This window comes from Danio rerio, chromosome 4 (genome assembly GCF_052040795.2).
Source record: "Danio rerio strain M-AB ecotype USA chromosome 4, GRCz13ab, whole genome shotgun sequence".
NCBI classification, from domain to species: domain Eukaryota; kingdom Metazoa; phylum Chordata; class Actinopteri; order Cypriniformes; family Danionidae; genus Danio; species Danio rerio.
In genome coordinates this window covers 59587172-59605623 of record NC_141024.2, presented here as the reverse complement: position 1 = coordinate 59605623, position 18452 = coordinate 59587172, and the positions used below count along the sequence as shown (strand labels likewise).

At 37.7% G+C, this 18452-nt stretch overlaps 1 protein-coding gene and 1 long non-coding RNA gene across 3 annotated transcripts in view; one reads left to right on the top strand and one right to left on the bottom strand.

Annotated features, from left to right (window-relative positions):
- LOC110439541 (NACHT, LRR and PYD domains-containing protein 3-like) overlaps positions 1-18452 on the top strand; it is a 601035-nt gene that overhangs the window by 6280 nt on the left and 576303 nt on the right. For both annotated transcript variants that reach the window (XM_088649683.1, NM_001445197.1), the window contains exons 2-6: positions 8307-8418; positions 9146-9250; positions 9829-9913; positions 11576-11771; positions 12300-14067. In XM_088649683.1, coding sequence (XP_088505809.1) covers positions 8375-8418; positions 9146-9250; positions 9829-9913; positions 11576-11771; positions 12300-14067 — 2198 coding nt within the window. In that variant the 5' untranslated portion in view covers positions 8307-8374. The remainder of the gene's footprint in view (positions 1-8306; positions 8419-9145; positions 9251-9828; positions 9914-11575; positions 11772-12299; positions 14068-18452) is intronic.
- LOC148682276 (uncharacterized) lies at positions 1133-5657 on the bottom strand. Its single transcript, XR_015942860.1, has 3 exons — positions 4303-5657; positions 3892-4017; positions 1133-2934 (listed from the first exon to the last, which is right to left on the bottom strand). It is a non-coding gene; the product is annotated as an uncharacterized LOC148682276 (long non-coding RNA).

The following is an 18452-nucleotide window of genomic DNA, read 5'->3' as shown; positions in this document are numbered from 1 at the left end:
CAGGATCTGTCAAATCATCTTAGATCATTTAAGCGAGGTACGAAGAATGGACCCCAGAACAAACTTAAATAATGACAAATTATTGTGATTTTTCATTTTTCTTTTCTGCGCTCGTAGTCGGGCCGTGCCATTGCTGTCGGAAGGGTGTGGAGTCCTGGATTAGTGCGCAAACCAGCAGACGCCATAGTAAAATAACACACTGTCATGTTGTTTTTGAGAATTACGCTTTTGCATTGATTTTGTGTGTAATCTACTTGCGAGAATACTTAATTCATGCTGTTAGTGTACAGTTGAATAACAGTACACTAACAGTTGTGTAAGAATCAGCTCTTTGGTTTAAATCATGTTTAAACTTTGGGGATTCGAATCAAAGATTCGAACATGATTCACATAGAATTATTTAAAGCTTGCACTTAACTTAAGTATTTGTCCAGCAAATAGAACGTTTAGTGTAAAGCAATTCCGTATTATATTATTACGTGGCCAACAATAACAATATAAAAACAGTATCTAATTATTTAATGAGCAAGGTAGCAGTATCTGAAGCTGAGGCATTAACTTATAAAGCACACAACACACCAACACGGATCTTAAAACGAAACAAAAGTTTATTGCTACTTTATAACACAAAGTACTAATCTACTTAAAACAAACAAACGCACATACATACACACACGCACAAGCAGTTTGAGGAGAGTTTTGGCTGAGTGGATTAAACTTCTAGCCTTTGCTAAGTTCTTCCCAGCCGGCATTTCAACGGTGATTCAACGTTGAATCAACGTCAGGTCTATGGTTGGATCAACGTTGAATTACCTTTCGATTTTGCAAATTGGATCAACGTTTATATAGTGACGTTGTTTCACCGTCGGACCACCACCGGTGATTCACAGTTGAAATCACAACGTTGTTTCACTCTTACCTTCTTCATGGGTGAATTGTGGTCGTTTTGTAGACGTTGAATGAAGGTTGAATTACCTTTCGATTTTGCAAATTGGATCAACGTTGATACCGTGACGTTGTTTCACCGTCATACATTTCAACGCAAGTTAAATAGAAATTACTTACAACGCAAAGTCCATAAATATAGCAAACAAATTTTTACTAATAAAAATACACGACAAAAATACACAACTTAGCCTGTGTATCAATTTATTTAATACACACCTCATTATTTCATTTATTCTAAATATACAGCAACATTTACAGCATACAGTTAATCAAAACCATGCAGGTTACTATACATGCTGTACACTCAAATACAGAAAAAGGCATACAATTAAAGAGTCACTTTTTAATTAGGTTTCATGAATTAAAGTTAGTTAATGTTTACTAACATGAACAAAGAACAAATACTTGTACAGCATTTATTAATCATTTAATTAATTGAAATATGTCCCGATGCTATTAAAATCAAAATGTATGCTTGTTAACATTAATGCACTGAGCTGACATGAACTGTACTTTCTTTATATGAAAGATTCATTGTTCTTTGTTCATGTTAGTAAATACATTAACACTTACTAATACAACCTTTTTGTAAAGTGTTACCGTCTTCAGAAAGACAGATGCTAACTAAATTAAACTAAGTAACTAAACTACGCTTCAACCATCACAGTCTCCAAAATACAATTCTGTTTACAAAGTTTACAAAATACCCATTTTTAAAGTGGCTGCAGTAAAAAAATAAAATAAAAAACATCACTCACAACTAAGAATCACAAGTGAAATACATTACATCTGTTTGAGGTTTTATAGGTTGGGAGAAACACTTGAGGTAAAAGATGGCACTGGGGACAAAGAATCAAGTGTAAAACACTAAAACATCTATATCAGTCTAGCAGGTAAATACATATTTATTTCTCAAACACCAGGTTAGTTTCCTACAAAATCAATAATGAGGTTTGCTATTCCAATTCATTGTGAATGAATGGCTTCACATTCACAATAGTGAAAACTCATGCTATAATCTAAACCTGACATTACTCCTTCACTTTGCAGGTCTGCATGGTAAATATTTAGTAGTTTTTTTTTTTTTTTTTGCATAAAGTACATCTATTGTGTTTAGCATTACTGCAGCAAAACTGAGCACCTGTGACAGTGGAACATAGACAAATATTTCAGTAAATCATCAAGAAAATGTGTAGAATATATGGTTTGATTCTCTCTCACAAACACAACAGTAATAGCAATTAGTTATTCCATTATTATTAGTATCATAAAAATTGCATGTTCACAGGGGTCTTATAATAATGGCTTACATTTGTGAATGTAGGACCACTATTTCACTATTACATGTCACATTAACTGTTCATATAGGTTCTGTAATTAAGTACTTGTGTCATCCCAGAGACCTGTTAATCTTCAGAACACAAACTAAAATATTTTAGATTAAATGCTCCTCATCCTCTACAGACAGCAATGGTCCCAAGATGCTCATTGTCCAGATAAGGCACAAAACACATTGTCAAAATGTTCCATGTGACTTCAGTGATTTCAACTGTGAACATACCAAGCTCCAACAACACTTTAGTGAGGCAAAACAAAACAGTAAATACAAATATGTTTGCATATATCTCTCCCGCATCAGATCAGCGTGTGTGTTTACTACAGGTAAGCACACACCATGACCTGTTGTGGCAAAGGCAAACAAGTTATTTTTATAGTACTTACTGTGATTTAACCTTTATGACAAATGTACTGGACCTGTTACACATATATCACTATCTTTTATGAACACAAATTTCACTGTAACAGATGCTGTTGTTTAGCTCCAGTTATACCTTCAGAGAACACTGTACTAGTCAGATATCCATACAAATGCAGAGAGTTTGGTCTTGTGTAGCAGAACTGCAATAGATGTCTGTCTGTCTAGGCTGACACTGGTTTAGGCCATCAGTATGTCCTTGATGCCCTCAAATGGAGCTTCCAGAAAACCTGCAATAAATGAAATACGAGGTTACAATTAAGTTGGTTTCTGCTATTATACAAAGTGAAATTCAAATATTTATTTTTTATTGAATCCAAATTTGTCTTATAATAATCGCCACACTCAATAATTTTGACTCATACATCTGAATATTCCTAACTAAGAGAAGTGAAGAATTAGGTGTGATATCGTCAGGAAGCCCTTCGCCACCACCGGTGCCAGCATTTCCAGAATTCAAATTTCAGATTCTCGAAAAAATTTCTTTTTTTTTTTTTTAACAAAGGCTGCAGTAAAGAATCATGAAACATTAAACGCATCTAATAATTACAAGTTGTTGTGAACCATTACATGTACTGTAAAAGCTGTTTAAAGCTTTTTAGACATATGGTTGAGAAAAACTCTAAAAGGAGTAGCACTTCTGCAAAAGTCTGCATGTAGGACAGAAAATTAAAGGGATAGTTTAAAATTTGTATTCTGTCGTCATTTACTGACCACATTGGACACAAAAGAAGATATTTTGAAGAAAGCTGCAAATCTATAACCATTGACTTCTATAGTATTTTTTTCTACTATGGAGGTCAATGTTTACAGGTTTTGAGTTTTTTTTCAGAATAGCCTCTTTTGTGTTCAACAAAATAAACTCATAATGGTTTTAAACCATTTGGGGAGTAAAATGTGAGTAAATTTTCATTCTTGGGTGAATTATCCCTTTCAGTTGGGAAACACCAGAATTCTTAAGTAGACCCTTTTCGCAAGACAGATGATGCATTTCATTTCTCATCTTAATCCTCAAGTTTTTAATATTTAGATTTATTTAAATAGCATGTTTATTTATTTGTTTTAATGACATTTAATAAAAACAACTTCTCAATGACATCACATGTACTGGACCTGCTACACATGTATCACTATTTTTATGAATACAAATTTCACTGTAACGGGTGCTGTTGTTTTGCTCCTAATACCTTTAGAGAACACTGTAGTAGTCAGACATCCATACAAAAGCCTTGGCGTGGAGTAGCAGAACTGCAGTCTGTCCAGGCTGACACAGGTTTAGGCTATCTGCGTGTTCTTGATGCCCTCAACTGGACCTTCCAGAAAACCCAGAAAGTTAAAACCCATTTCACCTCTTATCTGCTACTATACAAAGTGTAATTTAAACATTAATTTCTCACTAAATACATATTTGCTCCTCAATACTGTCACATAGTAACATCACAACATGATTTCACAATAATAATATCGATATAACAATATAATATCACAACATAGCCTAACAATCAATAAACAAACAGATTAGAAAGAGAATATCAAAACCAAAGCACCAAGAAGATTTAACAGATAGGCTAGCTTAGTTAAAGGTAAAGTAAACTTACATGGACAAAGCCTTTTCCATTCAATGCTGTGCAAGTTAGTGCGTCTCTGGAGTATGTTAAGTTACATGTCTAAAAGCAAAAACAACAACAACAGTGAAACGAAAGCAATTCACTTTGTAATAATAACACTAATTATACAGCGTATAAAAATGATATTGTTTTATAACGTTGCTCAGTAACTTTAAGCTGCGTTTGGAGTTTATCGCTTTGAATTTGCCATAAAAACGCTCATTTAGACTAACGTTAAACATGTGACATTACCTCGAGGTTATCTGCGTCACCGGAGCGCAAACTAAACCAAACTGGAAAGTTTTAAATGCTTCAAAATTCGAAACACTACACTAAGTCACATTTGAGATACACTGTGTGTAAAACAAAATCGGGGGGTAAATAAAACATTAAAGCATCTAAAAACACGCTTACCTGTGAATTCTGCTGCACTGCAGGTCAGGTGTTTGTAATTAAGTGAAGTGAAGCGCTGCGCGCGGCCGCTTGCGCCGAGTCCTCCGATACCATGGTAACCAAACATGTTGAATATTGGGTGAAGCCATGACGTTAATTTAACATACAGATCATGATAAAAAAAATGTCAACGTTGATTTGTACAAGGATTTCTGTAACTTTTTTCAACCATTTATCATTCAACATTGTTTCAACATTAAAGCAACAACTGACGTATTTTCAACCACATTTCAACGTTGAAGCCTTGTCATATGCAGGCTGTTTTTCAACCGTTCAACATTAAACGTTCTATCAACATTATTTCAACGTTCAAAACACATCTAACCTTATTTCAACCATATTTCAACGTTGAAGGTCGGTCGTGTGCCGGCTGGGTTAGCATTGCAACCTGAGAGAAACCATAAAAGCAGAGAATTTCGCTATTCTTTACTACTTAAACATAATTCACACCAGATTCAGTAATGGGTAGAAACCTTGTTTGTGCTACTTGCGTTCTGATGCAATTTTTGGTTTCCTCGACTGGTCCAAAGGGAAATCTCGGCGAAGCTGATTGGTCAGCTAGCAACTTCAGTGACGTGATGGAATTCCCTTGTCGGTGAAGAGGGGTTTCCTTAGTCGGTTGCTAGGGATACGGATGTTGGACAAAGCGGCGTTCGAAGTCCTTCCTGGGTTCCTGTAGTTATGATGAGTTTCAGAGTTTGGATGTGTTGACCCGATGGCTTGTTGTTGAAGCGGTTGCACAAGCAGATCGGGGGTCGAGCCGGCAGCAAGTGAAGGTCGCGGTCTGCTCTGTGATGTAACGAGGCTTCCGGCGAGGCGATGTAACGGCCACAGCACGAGAAGAGCGACGTCCGGGCAGCGGTGACGACTGGCAAAGATGACCGGCAAAAGACGACGATGAAATTCCTTTGTTCAAAGTTTTATAGGCTTTGGTAGAGGCTGGGTCTACACAATACTTGTCCAATCAGAGAAGGTGCGGGGTGGAGTCACACCCCAATTCTGCCCTCTAGGAGGCCGGGTTGACACCTGGTGTGGGTGCTGCTTTGATAGCATAGTGGTTAAAATAAAGTCTTATAACATCGACACTTTTCATAGTATGGTTTCTTTATATAAACCAATGCATTTGAAATGTTCCTAGCTTTCAATCGATACCAAACATGAAGTATTTCACAAACATTCTGTAGATTTCATTTGTCACTGAGGGCTATTACTCAATAACTATCCATAACAGTTTTGTTAAACACATGGAACATGTACACACAAAAACCTACAGAAACATAAAGCAAACGTACATTACTCAAATAAACTGTTTTACTTAAATGTCCATTAAACTCTGGAAGCGTTTCTGATCGCTTCTGTGTCTGCCTGAGAATGTGTATTCCTTGCAGACGCCAAAGGGCACGCGAACCAAAAGGTACTTCTCAAAAACCGGTTTGGTGGGTTTTTGATTGTAGAGCCTCTTATTGTTTTAAGGTGTAAAGTTAATTAACACGCAACTGTGATGTTGACTGGATAGTCGTCCTGTGGATTGCCTTTTGCTGGGTGCCTGTGGATTGCTTTGAAAATGAAATAGAAGATCAGACCTGTAGGCACCAACCAATCTTTTAAGGATAACATGGTCTGTGGCTTGTTCGGTTATGTACCGATCCGTTGACTCCCCACAGTTGAATAGTGAATAGTGTACCCCTGAATAATTAGACCGCTTGTTTATTTTTTTCCCCAATTTCTGTTTAACGGAGAGAAGATTTATTCAACACATTTCTAATCATAATAGTTTTAATATCTCATTTCTAATAACTGATTTATTTTATCTTAGCCATGATAACAGTAAATAAAATTTTACTAGATATTTTTCAAGGCACTTCTGTACAGTTTAAAGTGATATTTAAAGGCTTCACTAGGTTAATTAGGTTAACTAGGCAGGTTAGGGTAATTAGGTAAGTTATTGTATAATGATGGTTTGTTCTGTAGACTATCGAGAAAAAAATATAGCTTAAAGGGGCTAATAATTTTGTCCCTAAAATGGTGTTTAAAAAATTAAAAACTTCTTTTATTCTAGCCGAAATAAAACAAATAAGACTTTCTCCAGAAGAAAAAATATTGTCAGACATACTGTAAAAATGTCTTTGCTCTGTTAAAAATCCTCCTGCGTTTCACTGTTTTGTTTACTGCAGTAACCAAGGCAAAAGCCCTATTTCGGCTGGTCTACGGGCGCCCCTTGTTGGAAGACAGTCAATTAGCATTTTTATTCACTGATTAAACTCTGAGCCAAAACACGGTGAATTTAACACACTGTCAAAAAAAACTCACATTTTTTAATCCATTGAAAGTTTTTGTGCTCTTCTATGTGAGACTGACTCGATAATTTTTGACTCATTCAGCACAAAATAAGCTTTTAAAAGAGAGTCAGGAAATCGAAAGTGAAAGCAGAGCTGCATTAAACTGCATTTCACTGTTAACGTTTTAATACTAACTAACTGCTAAGTCAGTAAACAAATAATTAGTTGGCTAAAACGGAAGTTATCGTGACAAATAATATGCATATATCAAATGTAAAATATTTTTTAATCTTATCTTATTTAACGAACTCAGGGTTTAACGCTAAGGCTTTTTTCTACTCGGCCAGTGGTTTAGATTTTTACTTGCCCTGCCAGAATATTTTTGGCCACATAAATAAAAAAATAGCTATCCTTCAGCCACATGTTTTAAATAATGTGTCAAAAGATAAAACATACACTTTTCGATCAGCTGTATACATACACTTTTTTTTAAATTAAGCATAACGTTTCTTTAAATACTTTAAATAACAAACAATAAAAAAAATACAATTCTGATTTAACTACATTTTTTCAAAGATCTTGAAAAACAATTGTTAAATATTTTTGAAATGTTGATAAATGTATAATGAGTAAAATTTGTATTGTTCTGCAAACAAAAAAACAGTGTGGAAAATGTGCAGGTATTTGATTATTATTTAACAAAAAGTGGCTCACTAAGCTGAGATTATTAATAAATCAATACAAATCAACATTCAGTCAGATAAGAGGAACCTGAAAAGCAATATGGTGTTCACGACTTCACAGAGAAGGTAGCATTTAAAGGCTTAAAAGCACAAATGTTTCTTGATTCTAAGACTGTATGTGCACTAAACTGACAAATAGTCACAGGCAAATAAAACTTTAGTGACAAGACAGCACTGGACTGATCAGTAATGATTCTGTCTACTGTGCTGAACATCTCGCATGTTGGATCCAATCCTTATTGTTCATCCCTGCAACTGCATTAATGTTAAGAGTTTATATATATATATATATATATATATATATATATATATATATATATATATATATATATATATATATATATATTTTTTTTTTTTTTTTTTTTTTTTTATATAAAGCATATTTATCTGCTGTGAGATGACTGAAAGTCAGTTTGTGTTGTCCCTCATCATGTGATCTGTTTCAGTGCGGTGTTAGTGAAGTGAGCATTGATTGCTATAAAGTGTGCTGTTCTTCATCTCAGTATATTGTCATCTCCAGGTGATGGTCAGCGGCTGAATGTTTCCTCAAAGCTCTGCTAATGTCTGCATTGGTGTTTTAGCTGCAGTATGGCAGAGTGGCAAGTAAAGGACTCTCTCTCAGAGAAACACAGGTATTGACTCTGTTTTTACACCATTATTTCAACACTTTCTTTTTTGCCTGATCAATTGGTCAAATGGGGGTACAGTTTTCTTCTTAGCTGGTTCTTGGTGAAAAATGTTGGAGAATATGGAGTTAGTTTATATGGAGTAATATGGAGTGAGCGAGACCTTTGCACGCTTGTCTTGATATGTCTGAGAAACTTAAAATAAGCCCCTCAGCTGTCAGAACACAGTAAACACAGTAAGTGTGTTTGTGCACACACACTCACTATAATCTGCTCTTTCACTCCACTGAACTACAATGCAGAAACTGTTTAGCTCAGGCTGATCTAAAGGGTTAATGCTGACAACTGATGATCAACAGTAAAATTATTTCCAACCAGCACCAATCAAGACTTCATGATCAGATGCTGATATTGCTTCACTATATGAAGTCATTGGGGGTAAAAACAGCCACAAACATAACAAAAGGGTGCTACATTTGAACAATACACACAGATTAATAAAGATATACATGTTAAACTTAGTGTGTAGTTCTGTTAAGGAAATTTTATTTATTTTTGTCTTTTCTACCTAGAGATTATACTAATTTATATTAATGTTTTGTTTTTTTATGTTTGAGCCAATAATTAGTTTGCCCTTAATTAAACTGAACAAACTCATATTTGTCTGATAAACTATTAAAGGAGACTGAAGTTTGTCCTGCAGTTTATTCCTCTGGTGTGTTTGTGTGTTCAGTGTGAGATCAGGATCATGTGTGTCCAGCTCTGTGTCTCTGAAGAGTGACCGGTCAAAAAGGAATCCACTAAACTTCAGTGGGAAAACACCATCATCTGCACAAAGGTATTGTGTGTTTTACATTATTGCTCACATCAACAGTTTTGTGTAAACCAACAATTCAGTAAAGAGAGTCATTCCTGAATAAATCAGTTGTTTAAAATAATCAAATGACTTGGTGATTAAGACATTTATAGACACCTGACTTCTTATTCAGAGGATCTTTCATTAAATATTAATATATTAGATTTCTGTCAATTATTTCATTTGTGGAACATGAAAGATGTTTTGAAGAAGTTTTTAACTATATTGTTTTGTAAGTATATCTAAATAAAGGTCAAGCTTTAGAAGGTAAATGTAGCTGTGTTGTTTTGTAGCAAAAAGTTTGTGTAATAATGAACTGTAAATCAAATGTTTATTTCAAAGCTACTTTCTAATAATGACTTTGTGATTGACAGTTCTTTGTAATGACAGATACAATTAACTGTGATTTCTCAGCTCAATGTAACAGAAAACTCAAGTAACAAATCTGTCCACTGTCTCCTTATTATGAGCACTACATGCATTATTTTCAGTGTTTGTAAGATATATCTGTATGTGTTTGCCTCTAAATGTATTATTACAGTAGTTTTATTTGTTAACAGTGTTGAATATGAGTTACCATATTCAGGAGACGAGACTCACAGGAGACAAAAGAGTTTCACAGACAATCTCCAGTCCATCTTCCAGGTGTAAATTTTTTGTTTTTTTATTGTTACGTGGGTCTGTTTTCTTTAATCTATTTATTTATTGCCGGTTTGTGCCTGTGATCGAGTTCTAGGAGGATTGTTTACCCAACTTATCCAGGATTGGATGACGTCCGTGACGTCACAGGGGATTCCCACTATATAAGGCTGACAGCAATGGCGTCTCTGTCTCTCTCTCTCTATCTTGCAGTCTCTCGCCCTCCCTCAGCTCGGTGGTGGCTTGCGCTCAGGCGGTCTGGCTGGCAGTGCTCCGCATGCCCGGCGATCATTCATCTAGATGCCGCTCCATTTAGTGTTTTGTTCCTGTTAATCTTTTGATTCTTAATTCGTAATGTGTTAACTAGTTTGTTTATTTTGATACTTTGTTTTGTAGCAGGTAGGGGTTTATTTTTCATAGTCACGTTTTGTTATTTATTTAGTTTAGTGAAGGTAAGCAGTGGCCCGGAAGACTCACCTATTTTTATTCCTTTCACGCGAGTTTAGGTAAGATCTGTCCATTTAAAGCAGTATAGTCAGAGACCTGTTTACCTTAGCTTCCCTACCTGTCTACTTGATTTTGTTAATGTTTTGTCAATTTTTGAAAACTTATGAGTTATGGAAAATTAAACATATTGATGGAACGTCAATTTAACCATTCAAACGTCTGTGTCTTCCATATGTTCGGCTCAAACCTTGATTGTTGTTGTTATTCGAGCCAGTTTTGAGTTTGGGCAGTAACAATTATAAATAAAAATAAATAGTTATTTAAAAACATACCGCTTAAATAAAATGTAGAGCGATTAAATTATTAAGGAATCAGTGACCAGTACATTGAATTATTATACAATAATGCACATCTGTGATACTCGTGGAGTCGCCGTTACACCTCTGTGTGCATTATTTTCTAATAAATGAACAGATTAGTCAATTATTCTGCATATCCCACTATGTCATTTTTGTTTAATAGATGTCCAATTGAGGATGGCTTGACTAAAGGCTATGCTTGAGCTTTTGGTGAAAATCTAACAGTAATCCAAATCTAGACTATCAATACAAAGATTAGACACAATTCACACGTGTAGTCATTCATTCATGTGTATTTGATGACTAGTCTAGTTTGGGCTATTCTTTCATGACTATTAAACTTTTACTGACAGACAAATGTAAGCCTTGTTTTAGCCAAAACATCAATGTTTATGTCTCTATTAGAGTTTAAACACACACAAATTATTAGTCATTTTAAACACACAAAAAACATGCTTTCTGAGATGCTGATGTTTCCACACTTAATGCCACTGTTCAGATGTTGTATTACAGACATCTACAGCTTTTTGTCCTCAAACAGCTCCTGTTAATAAGACAAATCATTTCAAATCCTTATCTTACAAATCCAAAACCTTCTGTTGTGTTTTGATGTGACTTTTGGCTCCTGTAGCTGTGAAATAATTAAAATCATTCAGGAATTATAAATGTGCTCAATGCCTGTCTGAATCTACTTTATCTGAGAATAAGTGCACACCCTAGATTGTTGATCAGCCAATAAAATAAAGAACTGTCCTGTAGTATTATGTATTATAATGTATTTTTAATTCTTTAGTAGTTTGTGGAACTGTATGCAAATGAATGTTTTGGTTAAATGTTGTTTTTCTCGTTTCTTCACTCATAGAATCTTGAGAGCAAAATGATCAGATTTATGAGGAATGAACTGGAGAAATTTAAGAAAATCTTACAAGCAGAAAACAGACAAGAGTTTGTAAAGGACTTTAATGAGAACAGAAGCAGAATCACAGAAGCAGCTCTTGATCTCACACTCTTCTTCCTGAGAGAGATGAAGCAAGATCAAGCTGCTGATACTCTCCAGGGTAAGAGACTCATGGATAGACCCACACGAAACCTGCAGATTTACACAGATTTTTAGCCCATCATTGAGTCTATTTATTCACTTGTGCGCATTTTTATTTATTTCGTTTTTAATTAATTTTAGTAATATTGTTGACAAATAGGAAAATGTTCATTTGATTTATGTACAGTACAGTTGGTAAAGTCATATTTTCTGTCCTTTAGTAGATCTGTTATATGACTTACTTTGTTTAGCAACTAAGTGAATCTAATTTGATTTGTATTGTAAACATTAAATATTATTATTTTACAAGTTAAAAAGGTGTTATTTTTTGTGTATTTTATATATTTAGTTTTTATTTATGATAATCCCAAAATTATGATATTCCCAAAATCATGCAGTAATCTGCAGATATTTTACAAATTTATCCACAGAAATAGCAAAAAAATGCCTAAAAGTTCTGTCTGGCCCTACTCATGGCGCTCTGTCAGACTGTCACTTACAAATAAGTCAAGACTAAATCTCTCTGTTTCTTTGCTCTTGTGGTTAGGCGAGCTGTTCTTCATTAATCAGCTTAAATGTAGCCTGAAGAAGAAATATCAAAGTGTGTTTGAAGGAATTGCTCAGCAAGGAGACTCCACACTTCTGAATAAGATCTACACAGATCTCTATATCACTCAGGGTGCGAGTGAACAGGTCAACACTGAACATGAGATCAGACAGATTGAAGCTGCTTCCAGAAGTCATCAGTCACTAGAGATACAGGTTGAATGCAAACATTTGTTTGAAGCAGCTGAACAAGACGAGCAGATCAGAACTGTCCTGACAAAAGGAGTTGCTGGCATCGGGAAATCAGTCTCTGTGCAAAAGTTTGTTCTGGATTGGGCTGAAGAAAAAGAAAATCAAGATATCAGCTTCATATTTCCTCTTCCATTCAGAGAGATGAACTTAAAGGAGAAAGAAAGACAAAGTTTAAAAGACCTCATAACTCAGTTTTTCCCAGAGACTGAAGGACTGAACCTTACAAGAAGCACACGATTCAAAGTCCTGTTCATCCTTGATGGATTGGATGAATGTCGTCTTCCTCTGAACTTTGCTGGTAATGAGACGTGTCATGATGTATCTTCAGCAGTCTCTCTGGATGTTCTCCTGACGAACCTCATCAAGGGAAATCTGCTTCCTTCTGCTCTCATCTGGATCACCAGCAGACCAGCAGCTGCCAGTAAGATTCCTGCTGACTGTATCGACCGGCTGACAGAGATACGAGGATTCAATGATGCCCAAAAGGAGGAGTACTTCAGAAAGAGACTCACAGATCAGAATCAGGCCAGAGAAATCATTGATCACATTAAACAGTCAAAGAGTCTCTTTATTATGTGCCACATCCCAGTTTTCTGCTGGATTTCAGCCACTGTTCTCCAGAACATACTGAAACTGAAACACAGGGCTCATGCTGAAACACTGCAGGAATCTCCCAAGACTCTGACACAGATGTACACACACTTTCTCCGCTTTCAGATCCAGCAGAGCAGAAGAAAGTATGATGGAGAAAACACACCAGATGTCTCCTGGGATCCAAACCTCATCCTTTCACTGGGGAAACTGGCCTTCCAGCAGCTGGAAAGAAACAATGTGATCTTCTATGAGAGCGATCTGAAAGACTGTGGCATTGACGTCAATAAAGCATCTGTGTACTCAGGCATGTGTACCCAGATCTTTAAGAAGGAAACAGGATTTGTTCTTCATACTATGTACTGCTTTCTTCACTTGAGCATTCAAGAGTTCATTGCAGCCCTTTATCAACATCTGATTCTCGACAGTGTCAAGACACAAGCAGAAAAAAACAGAAATGAGTCCATGACTGATTTTCTGAAGACTGCAGTGGACAAGGCTCTGGAAAGTGAGAATGGACATCTGGACCTTTACCTTCGCTTCCTTCTCGGTCTGTCACTCCAGTCCAATCGACAACTCTTACGAGGCCTGTTGACACAGCAGGATGACAGAGACCAAAGCAAAAAGGAAATAATTGCCTACATCAAGCAGAAGCTTGAAGGAAATCTGTCTCCAGAGAGATCCATCAATCTGTTCTACTGTCTGAATGAACTGAACGACCAAACTCTGCTGAAAGAGATTCAGTCTCACCTTAGTGGAGGAAGTCTGTCGTCTGCTGACCTTTCACCAGCCCAGTGGTCTGCTCTGGTCTTTGTGCTGTTGACCTCAGAGGAGGAGCTGGAGGAGTTTGAGCTTCAGAAATTCCAGAGATCAGACGAGTGTCTCAACAGACTATCAGCAGTCATCAAAACCTCCAAAAGAGCTCTGTAGGTCAAAGTTCTTCTTTCATTCATCTGTAGAAGTCTATCTATTAGCCCATTGATGAAACTAACAGCATGGTCGAAGGTTAAATGCAAATAAGCCTTTTCTAGTGCTTCTGAAAAAAATTGTGTCATTTATTAGAATTTATTTACATTATTTTTTTAGCTCCAAATTTAATCTGACTCCAATTTTAAATGACCGTCAAATTTAAACTGTATTTCTATATGTAAGAATGAATCAGATTTATCATTTATGACTCAATTTAGAGTTTTGATCTATATCTGTTCCCATACTCTTCAGTTATACATTCATTAGGGACCAAACGTCGCTCAGACTTTCACACCCGGGTTTGCGTGTCTTCTCATGGACAGTATGTCAACACTCTAAAGTTAGTCAGAGGATGTAGGGTTAGCTAATACTTAAATAGTCTGGATTCAAACTGCTCACTCATCCTAAAAGAGTGGTTGATTTAGCCACTTCCAGACAACTTGCTAATTTCAGCGATTAGATGATTAAAGATCTCCATGCTGTCGTGTCAAAACTGCTCTGTACAGTCAAATGTGTCTTTAGAATCAAAAGTGTAATCATGTCGAATCATAAAGGTAGTGCAGACTCCACTTAATCTACTGGGCCCGGTTTTTCAAAAGTAATCCACTGGGATTTTGGATAAGGGATTGGATCAAATCTTGAAAATGGGTTTTTCAAAAGAAAAAACGGATTACATAATCGGATTAGATCACGTAATACAATCTTGGTTTTGATACAGGTCAAACCTTTAGTTTGGGTTTTTCAGATGTTTTTTTTTGTAGGATTTGGATCACTTTGATCCAAAAAACCTGGATTAAACTGATCCCATCAGAAGGGTGGATTTAGCGTGGATTTCATGCCCAAAATGTAATGAAAACTTTAAAAAAAGTTATTCAATAAAACTATATTTGGATCATGCAGTATCTTACGAGATATACTATTTATTCATGAGGTTTTAATTTTATTTGTTCATCTGTCAGGCTATAGTGATTATTGGCTTTAACGTATTCAGCCTTTCAGTATAGGCCTACAGCAAAATAGAAAGAGTTTGGCCTCATAAAATAATCCCGCAAACAGCTGTCAAATATATATATATATATATATATATATATATATATATATATATATATATATATATATATATATATATATATATTGTAGCGAGGCAGAGGGAAGACAGCGACACAACAGGATGAGTTTACAGACAAGTCCCCGGAGGGTGCTTTATTTACAAAGTGAAGGTGTTGTAAAAGGTGCTCTTCTTTAGGGTGAGGTGCTCTGGTGCTCCGGGAAGTAGGTGAAGGACAGTGAGTAGTCGGGTGAAGGATCGTCACGAGCTGGAGTCCGCTACGGAGAGACAAAGAGACAAGCATTAGCACAGGGAGTCATAGGATGAATGAAGCTCATCTTCTCCTGGCGTAGGTTGGGCTTATATGCCTCTCCGTGTGATGCCGTCCAGCTGTGGGCGATCCTGGCTTGATGAGGGTCCAGCTGGGTGAAATTAGCGACCAGGGCGACGTGGCATGTAATCGCTCGCTACATATATATATATATATATATATATATATATATATATATATATATATATATATATATTCATCACAATGGAAAATATTTTTGTGTTTAGAATATTTATTAGTGATGCATGATTAAAGAATAAAAAAAAAAATTCAAAGAATGGCAATGCCTGATTTTTGAAATCATGTCAGGATATATGGAGACCCAAGCGCAAGGGAGAAGATTAAAGGAATTTATTAAACAGAACCAAATCCACAATTCTGCTCTCCTTGGCAGTAAGTAACAGTCACTCAAAATATAGAAACACAAGCAGTCTATAAACGACCCTCCTCTGGGCGGTGGTGGACTGATCAAACGAAAGAGATCCTCTTGGTATAACAGTAGTAAAGTTAGGACAGACCTCAGGGAATCAAGCAGATGAGACCTCACTTGAGCGTGGACTGTGGGCAGAGCAGAGGTGAGCCAGAGCACAGATAACAGGATTAAACGTGGTGAAATAGACAATGCAAGACTTGACGAGACGTAGTGCAAAGTGCGAAACTATCTTGGAACCGGTAACTCAAGCAACAGTAGAACACAGAATCAATTAACAAGCACAAAACGAGGGAGAAGGGGAGACTAAATAGCTACAATAATCAGGGAGAACAGGTGAGAGGAATGGGGACGGGGAAACAAGCAAATTGATAACAGGTGAAACTGCATACAAATGATAATACACAAGAGGGAGACAGAGAAGTCACAAAAAACCCCGACAGTATTCCCCCCTCTCAAGAAGCGCCTCCTGTCGCTCCAGAGGAGAAAGACTGGTGAGAGCAAAGGAAGTCATCGATGAGCGAGCGGTTCAGGATGTCCCGAGACGGTATCCAGCTTCTCTCCTCAGGACCATATCCCTCCCAATCGACCAGAAACTGCTGACCACGATCCCGGCGCCTTACATCAAGCAACCTCCGTACCTTGTAGATAGGGGGACTATCAACGACAATGGGGGTAGAGGGGGAGGGAGGGGAACTATAGGAAGAGTGGAATACGGGTTTGATACAGGATACATGAAAAACTGGGTGGATGCGTTGCAAATAGGATGGTAGTTTAAGACCGATAGCTGCTGGATTAATAATCTTATCGATAGTGAACGGACCGATAAAACGAGGTACCAATTTACGAGAAGGTGCTTTGAGGGGAAGATTCCGAGTGGAAAGCCATACCTTTTGCCCACAGACGTAACGAGGGGCGTGAGTGCGGTGGCGATTGGCAGAGCATCGAATACGTTCACCGGAGCGGCGGAGCGCGGACACCGTACTCTCCCAAGTGCGCCTACAGCGTTGTATAAAGGTTTGAACTGAAGGAACAGCGGTCTCTATTTCCTGAGAAGGGAAAAGAGGCAGTTGGTAACCGAGACAACACGCAAATGGTGATAAACCAGTGGACGAGGACGGTAGTGAATTATGCGCGTACTCAGCCCACGGCAGTAGTTCACACCATGAAGAGGGGTTACGAGCGGCGAGACTTCGAAGTATTCGGCCTAGATCTTGGTTAGCTCGTTCGGTCTGGCCATTAGTCTGAGGATGATAACCTGAAGATAGACTAACAGAGGCCCCAAGCTGTTTGCAAAACTCTCTTCAGAACTGTGATGTGAATTGCGAACCGCGGTCGGATAGGACATCAACGGGTAGCCCGTGAATTCTAAAAACATTGTTAATAATAACTTGCGCTGTTTCGCGGGCTGAAGGAAGTTTGGGTAACGGAATAAAGTAAGCCGCTTTAGAGAAGCGATCAACTGGGGGGGAAGACCTGTTATGAAGTCAAGCGCGATATGCGACCAGGGACAAGATGGGACGGGGAGAGGTCGCAATAATCCGGAGGGTGCGGAGTTGCTAGACTTGTTCTGTGCGCAAACGTGGCATGATTTGACAAAGCGTCGAACGTCTTGCATCATAGCGGGCCAACAGAAACGACAGATAACAGCTAACGTCCTGCTAATGCCAGGATGAGCCGTTAATTTAGAGGTGTGTCGCCAACGGAGGACAGCAGTGCGTAAAGGTCTGGCAACGAAGAGTTTACCCGAAGGACAGTTACGGGGGGCTTGGGTGCGAGCGAGCGCTCTTTTAACAGAGTTCCCGATACCCCAGGACACGGCTCCTAATACCTTACCAATAGGTATGATAGGTTCGGGAGAAGGTTTATTCTCTAACACCGAAAATTGGCGGGAGAGCACGTCAGGTTTGATATTCTTGGTACCCGGGCGATAAGAAATGATGAAATTGAAACAATTGAAAAATAGTGCCCAACGAGCTTGACGCGCGTTAAGCCTTTTGACAGATCGAATAAATTCGAGGTTATGGTGGTCCGTCCATACAATAAACGGAACAGAGGTACCCTCTAGCCAGTGGCGCCATTCACCGAGCGCGAGATGGATAGCGAGAAGTTCACGATTTCCGACATCATAGTTGCGTTCAGCCGGAGTGAGACGATGCGAGAAGAAAGCGCACGGATGGACCTTGTTATCCTCCGCAGAGCGTTTGGAAAGTACGGCACCTACACCCACATCTGAAGCGTCAACCTCAACTATGAACTGTTTCTCGGGATCCGTGGTGATGAGAATAGTAGTGGATGCGAACATCCTTTTAAGACGGTCGAATGCCTGTTGCGCAGAATCAGACCATTCGTAACGAGTTTTAGCCAATTTAAGAGCCGTGAGAGGAGCAGCGATCTGGCTAAAGTTACGGATAAAGCGACGCTAGAAATTAGAAAAACCCAAGAAACGCTGGAGAGCGACGCGAGACTTAGGAATGGGCCATTCGGTTACGCCGCAAAGCTTAGCGGGATCCATACTAACGCCCTTATCTGA